At 35.8% G+C, this 14517-nt stretch overlaps 1 protein-coding gene across 1 annotated transcript; it reads left to right on the top strand.

The window, feature by feature from the left end:
• Positions 1 to 2372: 2372 nt before the first annotated feature.
• LOC146734450 (bifunctional 3'-5' exonuclease/ATP-dependent helicase WRN-like) lies at positions 2373 to 6609 on the top strand. Its single transcript, XM_085507895.1, has 6 exons — positions 2373 to 2582; positions 2954 to 3101; positions 3322 to 3466; positions 3576 to 3746; positions 4087 to 4209; positions 5223 to 6609. Exons 1-6 carry the CDS (start codon positions 2409 to 2411, stop codon positions 5809 to 5811), a joined length of 1350 nt encoding a protein of 449 aa, XP_085364021.1. The 5' UTR covers positions 2373 to 2408; the 3' UTR covers positions 5812 to 6609.
• The last annotated feature ends 7908 nt before the right edge of the window (positions 6610 to 14517 follow it).

Raw genomic sequence — 14517 nt, 5'->3', positions numbered from 1 at the left:
TATTCACTGGATTGACATAAATGGTCACACATGTTACTAGTGTATTATTGTCTCATTGTGTTATTCTTTGATCTTAGTTGTGAACATCTAGTGTTAATTTGTGTCAATCACTTACGTTTATAGGCAACCTTTGATCTTGAATGCCTATTCATTGGTGTTTTGTTAAGTGTTTAATTCTATATATTGTTGAGAGATGCCTTTGATTTTTACATAAGATAAGTCTAGTTCATTTAGTTTTAAATCTTTGATATAGATTGGTGGATTGATGGACAGGAAAAGGCAAAAGTAAACATCAAGCATTATTACACAGTATTTTTGTTATTTTTCATTATTTATTAAATATTTACCAAATGTGAAACACATTAAATGCGTACAATAGACAAGATCAAAGGATGCCACTCCGTTAACTATAGGATTGACACAAATTAACACCTGTTGATCACACCTAAGAACAAAGGTTACCATATCCCCCATGAGACCATTAACATACTCTAAAAATAATAGCAGAAAATATGTGTTGCCATTTATTTTACATGCAAATACTGACAATGTGCAAGCAAAATACTGACAATGTGCAAGCATTGGTGATAAAAAACAATTGTTTTTCACTATGGGTTTTTTTTTCCTAAGGGGTTTTCTTTCCGGACCCCTAACGTAACATGGGGCGATTTTTTTATTATCAGTGGGACTGATATAATGCGACTTAACATAACATGGAACGATTTTTTAATTATCAGTGGGACTGATATAATGCGACTTAACGTAACATGCGACGATTTTTTTATTACAATGCGACTTAACGTAACATGCGACGATTTTTTTTATTACAATGCGACTTAACGTAACATGGGACGATTTTTTTTATTTCAATGCGACTTAACGTAACATGGGACGATTTTTTTCATTACAATGCGACTTAACGTAACATGCGACGATTTTGTTATTACAATGCGACTTAACGTAACATGGGACGATTTTTTTATTATCAGTGGGACTGATATAATGCGACTTAACGTAACATGGGACGATTTTTTTTATTACAATGCGACTTAACGTAACATGCGATGATTTTTTTTATTACAATGCGACTTAACGTAACACACGACGATTTTTTTATTACAATGCGACTTAACGTAACATGGGACGATTTTTTTATTATCAGTGGGACTGATATAATGCGACTTAACGTAACATGGGACGATTTTTTTTTATTATCAGTGGGACTGATTATAATGCGACTTAACGTAACATGGGACGATTTTTTTTATTATCACTTACGTACAGGCGCGGCATCATCAGTCACGTACTCACTTCTATTCAAGTTCTTAACACCTTCTTTTAGCTGTGAATTTTTTTCTTTAAACAATGATCTGCCGCCAACCGATAGGTCATTGTTTATATATTTAGCGTATAAAAGTAAAAGAAGTTGGACATTTAACAAGGCGACAAAATAAAACATCTTGCTACATTGTTACATTCCGACTTCTGTTCTTAATTTATTTACGCAATACCGCATGGGAACACACCCAAACGAACCACAAAAATGCGGACCCTGAGCGGAACGAACTGACATGTATTGCTTTACGGTCTGAAATCTGGGATGTGGTCAATTGAATTGCCAATAACTTGCGTTTCGGACTATACCATTTAGGTGGCTGCGGGATAGTTAGCATGATGTGGTTGATTGACAGGCCAATTAGTAACATGCTGTCTTTGTTTTATTTTACAGGCTGCTTTTAGGTTTAAAAATAAAGATCAGAGATAGGCTGCTTTTAGGTTTAAAAATAAAGATCAGAGATAGGCTGCTTTTAGGTTTAAAAATAAAGATCAGAGATAGGATACAGGTAGCCCTGAGTACAGTCCTGTAGGTTGGCCTTCTTCCGCTGATCATTCGGTCCCCACAGTCCTGAGAAGTCGCATAGACCGGGGATTCGACACTATGTGAAGGGCTGTTTTGGGCGATTTAAGAGGTATTTAGCTTTGCAACCAAAAAATAAGTAGGCCGATACGTCAAACTATTACAAATACCTCATCTGAAAGCGAAATTACAGACGATTTCCTGCAAGTGTCGATCAAACCGAAATTTTCCAACGAAACTCTATCTATCAACAGAAAATGTACGCCGCCATCTTGTTCTTCGAGATTACCAACAAGCCTTTGCGCCAAATCCCGTTGAAACAAAAGAGCATCAACTTATCAAACGCATGTGCGTAGATTTTTTTTTCTTCGGAAAATTATTGTATCAGCCAATTTCATGCAACTTTTATAATAATAAACATATAAATATATAAATAAATAAATTGCCTTAAGAATTTACTTTATTTAATAAAAAAAAATTAAAAAATTACAATTTTCCCAGCATCCCTCTGGCCAACAAGCACTTTCAATTTTACTTTCGTTTTTTCACCATGGATAACCTTAACCTGGTAAAAAGCAAATATAAATTCAATTATGAATTTAAAGAAGAGCAAAAAATTATTTTTAATAGTGTTGCTCTTGAAAATATGCACACATTTGGTGTTCTACCAACTGGTTTTGGGAAAAGCGACTGCTTTGTTGTACCTCAGCTATTAGTGGATGAGGTAAGATTTTGTTTAATTAAATTCTCATATATAATTATTATAATATATTAAGGCATGTCAATTTCAAGGAGATTAATACAGTGAATTTCATGGAATGAATTTATAAAATATGGAATGGTTACCCATTGAAGATGCATGGCTTTAAATGGCTGTAGGATCAATTTTGTAACACACATAAAAATAACCACAATCTTCTGCATGCTACCTGCAATCATTGGCCGATTGACCTTCCCAAATCCTTTAATGAGTTGTGATTGGTCAGATTGTTTCAACCATTTTTCATTTCATATAAAAAACATCCATGAAATTTATAATAGTAACATTATATTTAATATCAACAAAGGATAATTCTTCTTTATTGAATTTATTAGATGTACCCAGAAAAAAATCCACACATCGGTTTGGTGATTTCCCCATTGAGGAGTCTAATGCTCAATCAGATGACAATATGGAGAGAGCGGGGAGTGAAGGCTGTCAGTATAATGCAACTGGCTGAAATGTCATCCATAGACATAAAAAGTAAATAGAAAAACATTCTTTGTACCATCTCCAATAAATTGAATATTTACAATTTATGTTCTTTTCAAAACTAGTAATTAATATTTTATTTCAAACTTAATATGAACTATCAAATCATTATCTTTATTAATTTAATTCCTGAACATAAAATGAGCAACATATACAATGCCATAAGTTTGTTTTAAATGGATTTTCTTTAACAAAATTAATTCTTAAACAGATATCATTGAAGGACAGTACAGTGTGGTATTTTGCTCCCCGGAGTCAATTGTACGAGATCCCTGGAGGACAATGTTGGGCAATGCCCATTACAAAGAAAGATTATGTCTTTTGGCATGTGATGAGGCACATTGTATTGTGGAATGGTGAGTTGGTTGATTTACATTTTTAATAAGTAAATTAACAATAAAATAAATCAACTGTGGTTCCTAATATGTGGCTGAACTGTATTCGCTTTTCAATTCTCATAAATAGGGGTGATGATTTCAGGCCTAGTTACAAGCAAGTTACTGTGCTTCGTAGCCTTACAACTTGCCCAATACTAGTCTTGACAGCAACTGCAACAGAGTCTATGAGACAGAATATTTTGTCAACTTTACTGTTGGATGAGGAGGAGGTGAAGACTGTTGCCATTGTTCCTGACAGGTGAGAATTTACATGTGTTTGAATTTGGAATAACTTTGGCCATTTCATCAATGCAGAAAATTATTGTCAAATTTGTAGCATAATATTCATACAGACATAAATGTTAAATGTTACAGACAACATTAACTTTTCTAATCATACAACTTTATGAGAACAATCAATGCTTTAATACAGTGACACCAATCACATTGTAATTATCTGTTGCTGATATGGAAAATGATCTGTTGGCCCAAATATTATTCATCCAAGCTGTAAAACCTATAACACAAGTTATGATCATGTTAATTAATATGACACCAATATGACATGAATAATCCACTCTCTCCAATGTGTTTTTCAGGCCTAATATAAAGCTATATTATAAGTCACAATCAGGTATGAAAATACATGAAGAGCTTCTTTGGTATACACAGCATATTGCTACTTTTGGATCAAAGGCAAAAAAAGCTATAATATACTGCAGGTCAGCCTTCCTTTTTCCATTTTAATAGAAATTTAAGTCATGAAATAGATTTTAGATACCGTATTGCTCCCATTAGATGCACATTGACACTGGAAGTGCAAAGAATCCAAAATTAGTATTTGTTACTTTATAGATCACCTACTTTGACCAGATATATATGGTATACATGCCTTTTGTCTTCTCTAATCATCCTGCAGTGCCTTAATAAAACCTGCAACACAATCTCTGATCGGCTTCTAATCAATCAAAACCATGCAGCCATAAACCAGTGATAAATGGTTAATAGAATTTACATTATAATCATGTTGATGTGGTACTAATAGAGAAAATACAGTAGTTGCATGACATGGCCAGCATACATATCACCAAGGTTTTATAAATTAAGGGTAAATCTGGTGGTTGTTATGAATCAGCTACAGCTGTTTGAATTATTGAAAGCACATTATCTAGCCATTTTCAATAAAAAGCCAAAATTATTTTTATCAAAAAGGTCAAAACTATTCACTAAGTTATTTCCATGAACAATTTTGGTAAAGAATATAATGTACCACACAAGGTCCCTGACTGTTGAGTATTCATAGCCTTATGGCTTATAGCCTTTTTAAGAGAAAGGACAATGACAGTAATATGATTAGCTTCACTGTAATTATCACAAAATGCTACCTGAAATTTGACTGAGCATTGAATGTGACACTCAACTATCCAGAAAAATAACATGGGACACCTTATCTATTAAAAAATTATATTACTGCTGATTGAAACCCCATAACTATTCAGAAAAAATAGCATTAAGTTTCACTCTATTTAGCATTACATGAAATATATGATTACTTAATAACCCCCCCCCCCTATTTAACAGGAAATAAGACCACAGATTAACATTCAGTAAAAATATAGGACAATCATAAGCATCCATAAATACGGCTAATGAATGATTATAAACACAATTATAAACACACTCATAGCTTGTCTGATACTAATTTTCCATGTTCTCTTTGGTTCTTTACTCATAGGACCATGACACAAGTGGCAGACATCTACGAATTTGTCATGACTGAATTAGGTGATAAAGCTTGGTCTGGTGACAGCCACATCATAGATAATCGTCTTGTTGACATGTTCCACTCATCCATTGATGCCGATACAGAAAAAAAAATAGTCAGTGTTTTTCCACAAACAGATAGTATAATTCGATGTTTAATTACCACAATTGCTTTTGGCATGGGAGTTCAAATCAATGATGTAGATCATATTATTCATTGGGGTGCTAGTAAAACTGTACTAGCTTACTGGCAGCAAGTTGGCAGATGTGCCAGAGATGGCAGAATTGGTCAAGCACACCTCTATGCTACCAAGGTGAGTCTAAATAAAAGACGTATTAGTGATGACATGCTGTCACTGTGTAAAAGCCTTAATTCAGGAGCCTGCATACGTCACAGTATTTTGAAACAGCTCGTGGTAAGTGGGATGGACCTTCATTCATTAGATGTGATGGCCCAGCGAGATCCCTGCGTAGGGGCTATTAATGATGGTAGTTGTACTTGTGAATTTTCTACATGCTGTAGCAATTGCCAAAAAAAATGTATTTTAAGTCAAATATGAAAAGATGCAAGATGCTTTAAGTTACCAATTTTCTCGTTGAAATAAACAAGATGACCACTGATTTTGTTTGAAAGGGAAAATGATAGTACAATATTAGAAGCACATGTTAGTTTTATAAATAAAATAATTAAAGTTGTAATTAAAGTTGTCAACAAAATTGTGTTTTGACTTGTTAAGTATTATCATATGAGCAACTGGAACATCATCAAGTAGATCCGTAGCATCTTCAGGTGTCTATTGACAATGGACTAAATTACCAAATCAATCTTCGATGTGAAGAATTTTCTAGTGTAGTAGAATTGTTTGTTATGTAAAGCATTTTATAGCCATTAGATAGGACAAATATTTCACACTTGAGCATTACCTGTCACCTGAAACATGTCTTATTGGTGCTATTATGAGAAAAGCCTGTTTTTATCAACAACAAAAGCAGTGTTAAATTAGATAAAGTTGCATTCACACTTTGTATTATATGCAGAATACTGTAGAATACTTTATTTTCACTGGAATTAATTTTCGCTGAAAAGGCTTTTGGGGCGTTTTGCTTGGAATTTATTTTCACTGATTTTTGATGAGTTTAATGTGAAATATAGGATTTTATTTTCACGGAATCATCCCTTCAGCGAAAATAGCGAAAATAAATTCCAAGCTAAAATAAAGTATTCTACAGTACATTAATTATTGTGATCACTATAAAAAATTGTAAAATCCCCTAGTCTGGCCGCAAATCATGAAAAATCGAAGCACTGCAGCTATACCAGCACTGAAGACTGTTATTAAAAAATGAGCACATACAAATTTAAAGGGTGATGTTTGTTTACACATGAGAAAAAAAATAACACTACCGATATTACACTATGGACAATTTCTCAAATGACTGGATGCCAAGGAGTGAAAGTCAGTATTTGCAACAAATTCAAAAAATCTCAGTTACAAATGCTATTAATTTAGAAAACACATTCTGTTGTAGAAAATTCAGTGTTTGTCAAACATATTTCACACATGTGTGGGGATACAACCACTAACTTTAATTACTATTAAAAGGTACAGTTATTAATCAGCATCATAACTTACTTTTCCTAACTTGAGATGTTTCAGATATTTCCATTTCAATTATATCAATATCACACCCTGTACCACTTGGACCAGTGTAACCAGCTGTAGAACCGTGACCAATATCACCACTTGGACCAGTGTAACCAACTGTGGAACCGTGACCAATGTCACCACTTGGACCAGTGTAACCAACTGTAGAACCGTGACCAATGTCACCACTTGTACCAGTGTAACCAACTGTGGAACCGTGACCAATGTCACCACTTGGACCAGTGTAACCAACTGTGGAACCGTGACCAATGTCACAACTTGGACCAGTGTAACCAACTGTAGAACCGTGACCAATGTCACCACTTGGATCAGTGTAACTAACTGTAGAACCGTGACCAATGTCACCACTTGGACCAGTGTAACTAACTGTAGAACCGTGACCGATGTCACCACTTGGACCAGTGTAACCAACTGTAGAACCGTGACCAATGTCACCACTTGGACCAGTGTAACCAACTGTGGAACCGTGACCAATGTCACCACTTGGACCAGTGTAACCAACTGTGGAACCGTGACTAATGTCACCACTTGGACCAGTGTAACCAACTGTGTAACCGTGACTAATGTCACCACTTGGACCAGTGTAACTAACTGTGGAACCGTGACCAATGTCACCACTTGGACCAGTGTAACCAACTGTAGAACCGTGACCAATGTCACCACTTGGACCAGTGTAACCAACTGTGGAACCGTGACCAATGTCACCACTTGGACCAGTGTAACCAACTGTGGAACCGTGACCAATGTCACCACTTGGACAAGTGTAACCAACTGTGGAACCGTGACCAATGTCACCACTTGGACCAGTGTAACCAACTGTAGAACCGTGACCAATGTCACCACTTGGACCAGTGTAACCAACTGTAGAACCGTGACCAATGTCACCACTTGGACCAGCGTAACCAACTGTGGAACCGTGACCAATGTCACCACTTGGCCCAGTGTAACCAACTGTAGAACCGTGATCAATGTCACCGCTTGGACCAGTGTAACCAACTGTGGAACCGTGACCAATGTCACCACTTGGACCAGTGTAACCAACTGTGGAACCGTGACCAATGTCACCACTTGGACCAGTGTAACCAACTGTAGTACCGTGACCAATGTCACCACTTGGACCAGTGTAACCAGCTGTAGTACCATAACCAGTATCACCACTTCTACCACCATGACCAGTGTCAACATCTAGCCCACACTGTAATGTCATTTCTTCAAAGCTGGTATCAGCATCAGAACTCCAACTGTCACTGTCAAATTGTATGTTGCATGTATCACTGAATAGTTGACGGGCTACATTTGATACTGCATTTTGAGCTGGCTGTAACTGTAAGATTAATAAAAATGTATCTAAATACACTGAATATGTATATATTAAATAACAAACATCTATAAGGGAACATTTAACATGAAATATATAAATGGTTAAAAAGACTAGGAATAGTTTTTATTGGCCTAAAATGCATCAACATGAAATGAAGTATAGTATAGTAATTGCAACTCATAGTCTGTGTGCCTTAGCATCACTCCTATACTTTTGTACTTTGGGTTGTATTACCTTTGATGCTATTTCTTCTTTCCAAAGAAGAATTTCCTTATCATAACCAGCCCTTAGCCTGTCAACAACTCCCCTGCCTCCAGCCTTTGTCAAGCTTATCCCCATATTGCTGAAACACTGGAAAAGCTGAAAGTGTATAAATTTGTTATTATAGTATCAATTGTGCATGAAAAAAGATTTGGTAGTATTTAATATTATATTCATAGAAAATACCTGAATACCAATTACCATGGAAAATCACCTCAACATGGTCTCACTCAAACCATTATGTTGGGCTACTCTTTGTCAACAATGATATCAATATCATCCACTTGTAAAACATACCCTTTCACTACATCCACATCGCCACATCTCCACTGCATTTACGGAAGCAAGGAATTTAAATTTTCTTGGTTTTCTGATATGCAATCCTATAGATACCATAGATCCAAACTGCGCTGCTAATGGACCAGATTTTCCATTGGCTTTCCTTTTGACAAATGAAGAATATTATGAAATTAATTCAGATAAGTTAAAATATAAAATATAGTGGAATGTTAGAAACATTGGAGCATTTAGGAATTGACCATAAAAAAACAGAATTGAATAAAAATTTAACAAAAGAATTTATAACAGGAAACTTGCCCTCTTCCTAAAAAACAACACTAATATTTCATAGGGTGAAAACAAAAACAGCAAATCACAGCATTACATCATGTAACTCCATATTATGTAAAGGAGTTTAATACGCACCATGCTCTTGTAATATGGTATTGTTTATACATCCCATAGTGTACCATAAAATCTGAAGTGAATGAAGCTATAGGAGACTATTCTAGAAAATTATGTTATATAATTACACTGAAATTATAATACACTACATTTTGACACTTAAATAAAAAATGATACTTACAAAATTCCGTGTTGCTCTGATTTTCGTGTTGTCAACAAAGATGATAATGTGTGGTAGACAGTTGGAAGTAGGTTTTTGACTTCATTTACCACATCTTTCCAATCAAATTTTTCCAGATTTTCAAGCGTTACCAATCTGGAAGTTAGCCTTTCTCCCTTGCAATAACGCCAAACTTCTCGCTTCACTAAATCATAAACGACAGAATGGAAAGCATTTTTTGCTACCTTACTGTTGTTAATCAAGGCATTAAATGCCCACTTATATTTTGATTGCTTAATGGCTTTGATTGCTGTTGATCTGAATGAATACTGCAAAGCAAAAATAAAATCACAATTATTAACTTAGGAACTGAGAAACTTAAAATATTTTCATCTATACATATATATGTTGTGCCAATATATAATATCTAGTTTATTTATATCTGTAAATAATTAACTTTCATGTTGACAATACAAATAAAAATAGTAATAAATAATAACTTACCACATTATTTGATCTACGAACCGAAACACATTTTTTCTTTACTGGTGTGCTTATCTTGGTTCTCTTCGCTGGCCGGGGTGTGCTAGGTGTCTGTGGTGAAAGGATTTTGTGGGCAATATAGCCCTCCTTGTTTTTAGTTTTTAAAAACATTCCTGTAGAATTTTGGTAGAGTGTTTTGGCACTTTGAATTTTTTTCAAATTCAAAGAACAATTCAAACACAGATATTTTTTTTTACCTGGTGTGACAATGACATTGTATTCTCTTTTCAAAACATCACCAGCAGTATCTTCTAATGAAGGCAATTTGGCATCTATCGATTGCCGTTTATAGCCTTTAAGCTTTTTTTGAAATTCTGAGTTACAATGAATGCATTTTAACTCGTCCATGATTATAAACTCTTAGCAACCAGGGAATGCTGGGAAATTATGACATGCTTATTATAAAATTAAATTATAAATAGAAATTTTAAATGTAATTTGTGTACATGAAAAAGACATTAAATATATTAAATTATCATTTATTGGCATACAATAACAACAAAATTAAGAAATACAATGTTTGTTGGCCTACAAAAAAATCCAAACGACACAACTTTGACGCCGATGCGCTTTTGTTCAATGAGTTGTCACGCAAAGCATTGTTGGTAATCTCGAACAACAAAATGGCGACGCATTTGTAAACAAAAAGTCGTTTCGTTGCGTAAAACTAGCTTTCGTCAAGGTTGCAGTACTGTAGGTTCATTTTTCCGCTACAAAAAAGGTATTTATGCTCGCTAGATTGATCGATCTAAGTTTTGGCTGATTACAATCATGAAAACTGCAGAAAGGCTCGCCGCCATAAATTTGTAGGCGGGTGTCGAATCCTCAGTCTATGCGACTTCTCAGGACTGTGGGGACCGAATGATCAGCGGAAGAAGGCCAACCTACAGGACTGTACTCAGGGCTAGGATACAGGCTGCTTTGAACCACTCTAGTTAAGATTTTTTTGCAGACTTACAAAAAGCACGCCATTTTATGTTAATTACCAACGACAAAGGATCACTTGCGGGTCACAGGACGCGGTCACTGACCTCTACCGGATGCCATCAATACGTAACACTCAACGTAAGAAATGGACATATAAATAAACTCAATGCATATGCATGTATAGAGTAATCCGACGAGTGCTTCTCGAAAGTGCGCCCTCATACGCCGTCGCCATTACTGGGGGGCATATACCACTCACAGTCATGGCGTCCCATAACAAATTACGTAAAAATAATAATATTTATTAATTACATGCGAACTCGTACTATTGCCACCACTACAAACTCACCTACAAATATTTAATACGTATTTCCAACGATTATTTCCATGGATATTTGGAAAGACGATTTAGAGACTGGCTAACATGTGGGGCCGAGTGATCAACGGAAGGAGGCCAACCTACAGAACTGTAATCAGGGCTAGAGACTGGCCAAAGCTGGAAATTCAGACTTTGTGTAGAAATTGTTGTAAAACATGATTTTGTTTCGTTTGTGTGTGTCCAAATCGCTACTTGCACGTACAGAGTTAAGCTGTTTTCCAAAACGATCAATGGAGAACAGACGTAGGAGAATTATTCTCGTTAGTAACTGGGCAGTCCCCTACCAACACGGTCGGTGTACAGAATCGTAGGTTGTTCATATGGTACTATTTAATTTTTGTTGTAGAGACTTACTAGGGTTAGTGGATAGTCATTCTTTGTAGAAAATGATGGGCATTGATCGCCAAGAAGATCATTGTAACTACACTGATGAACACTCGTAAAATAACATGGCAGCACAAGCAATTTCATAACTATTCAAAATATTTAGGCATTTGAATGTTAATAATAAATGCTGATGTAGAAAAAATAAATAAAAACTGAAACTCTGCCCTTTGGACATCTCAGAGAAAGCTACGTATCACAAGTAGTGCAGCTGCAAGCGTCCTAAAGAAACTGAACACCGATCCCGCAAAATGGATTCGCAACCATGTTCACCCACGCTTCACAGGTAATGCAGCAACAACCGCAGCTATACACAGGTGAAAATTGCAATGTTTTGCTCAGGAAGAACAAGGTGCAAGTTTCTTGTTTGGGGTCCTAATGACCATGCGATTGCTGATGTTTCACTAGATTTACCATGCGCTGAAATATAAAAGCACACCATATTGATAACTTGTGATAAATTAGCTAAAAACCGCTATACAAAAGTTTCAATCTGAGCCCTGAAAAATACATTAAGGGACAAGGTCTTGACATCATGTACAGTAATTATAAACACTGACTCAGCATGCAACTCAACATGTTATTATTTCCATTAATAAGAAATAAATAAAAAAAATGATAAAAAACTGTGAGAACTATTCAAAGTTTACTTGTAGTAACAAATTAACTAATTTGTATAATCTGCTTCCATTTCATCAGAAGCTTGGCAGACTCTGTTTTTTTTTTCGTTTGGAGACCGGTGCATTTGGTAAGGTTGCCTCCCGGGGAGAGGGGTTACTCACATTAAAGTGCTATATGTATATGTGCCGCCAAAAGGGGTCCCAAATTTACCACTTCTGTCTGAAAAGGGGTATGTTATTTTACCCTGTCTGTATCTTTTTGTCATTATTTCTGTCTGAAAAAAGGACCATATTTTCCAAAGACTGTCTCTAGAGCTTGAGTGATCCAAAAATCAGGAAAATTAAGTTGATTTTTTCTTTCTGTAACTTCATTTCGGTCGTCAACTTTTTTTTATATCCCCGGGAGTCCATCTAGGTAAATAAAAATAGCTGACCACCCACCCCCATTTCCCGGAATAAATAAACCTGAAACGGATATAGATCCTCTGATTCGCTATTTACCATTTAATATGCGTACTGTCTGGAAAGGGATGTCAAATATCCACAGTTTGTCTGAAAAGGGGTAGGCAATTTGAGTTTCTTTCTTTCTGATAAGGGGTAGGTGTTTCAAACAACCAGCTACACACCTCTGTCAGTATTTTTGCAAGTACCCCCACTCCGGGGGTAGCCTGCATTCGCACTCAACATGTGTCTTTGGTGAATGGATTTGGCACGTAGTTTGTTTCCATTTTTTAAAGTTTTTTATCGCTGTTCGTGCATCCTAGAAACTTACAGTTTTTTTCTGACTCTCCCATGATCATAAAAACATTGAAACTATAAGACTAGTTAAAATTATGGTATAACATTTTGATCAAAACAACATTACACTGACGAAAAATTTCCACTTGATTATCGATTCACGCTGCCCCCCGGTAATGGCGGCCGTGAGCGCGCCGCCTACGGCGAAAGGGGTAATTCATCTGCTTCTCGGATTCGTCTATAAAAACCAAGATGTAAGATGAATCAAAAACACTTTTCTAGTATCTTTGGGTAAATGTACGATTCCTCGATTGTGGCTCACCAAACGTAGTCAGAGATGAATGAGCCCGTCATTTTAACGCCACAAGTAGTGTGAAATTAAGTGCGAAGCAGGGCGCTGGGCGGCAGCGTCTGACGCGCCGCCTCGATTAGCAAGCATTGTTTGAGGTGTTATGTTCTTTGTTAGAGGTGTTACATTCATTGAGTTCATGTGGAGGGAGCGGTATGGAAGAGCTGACAACGAGGCAGTCACGAACATTTTACGCCATATTTCGGAACAGTACCCCCTAAATTAAAACCATTTCGATACGGCGTTCTAAATTAAAACCATTTCGATACGGCGTTCTAAATTAAAACCATTTCGATACGGCATTCTAAACTAAAAACCATTTCGATACGGCGTTCTAAATTAAAACCAAATTCGATACAGCGTTCTAAATTAAAACCATTTCGATACGGCGTTCTAAATTAAAACCATTTCGATACGGCGTTCTAAATTAAAACCATTTCGATACGGCGTTCTAAATTAAAACCATTTCGATACGGCGTTCAAAATTAAAACCATTTCGATACGGCGTTCTAAATTAAAACCATTTCGATACGGCGTTCTAAATTAAAACCATTTCGATACGGCGTTCTAAATTAAAACCATTTCGATACGGCGTTCTAAATTAAAACCATTTCGATACGGCATTCTAAACTAAAACCATTTCGATACGGCATTCTAAACTAAAACCATTTCGATACGGCATTCTAAATTAAAACCATTTCGATACGGCGTTCTAAATTAAAACCATTTCGATACGGCATTCTAAACTAAAACCATTTCGATACGGCATTCTAAACTAAAACCATTTCGATACGGCATTCTAAATTAAAACCATTTCGATACGGCGTTCTAAATTAAAACCATTTCGATACGGCGTTTTAAATTAAAACCATTTCGATACGGCATTCTAAATTAAAACTATTTCGATACGGCGTTCTAAATTAAAACCATTTCGATACGGCGTTCTAAATTAAAACCATTTCGATACGGCGTTCTAAATTAAAACCATTTTGATACGGCATTCTAAACTAAAACCATTTCGATACGGCATTCTAAACTAAAACCATTTCGATACGGCATTCTAAATTAAAACCATTTCGATACGGCGTTCTAAATTAAAACCATTTCGATACGGCATTCTAAACTAAAACCATTTCGATACGGCATTCTAAACTAAAACCATTTCGATACGGCATTCTAAACTAAAACCATTTCGATACGGCATTCTAAACTAAAACCATTTCGATACGGCAT

Source organism: Saccoglossus kowalevskii, chromosome 14 (assembly GCF_978046115.1).
Source record: "Saccoglossus kowalevskii chromosome 14, keSacKowa6.1, whole genome shotgun sequence".
NCBI lineage: Eukaryota > Metazoa > Hemichordata > Enteropneusta > Harrimaniidae > Saccoglossus > Saccoglossus kowalevskii.
The sequence above is the reverse complement of the archived record's forward strand: the minus strand, read 5'-3'. Positions and strand labels throughout refer to the sequence as shown.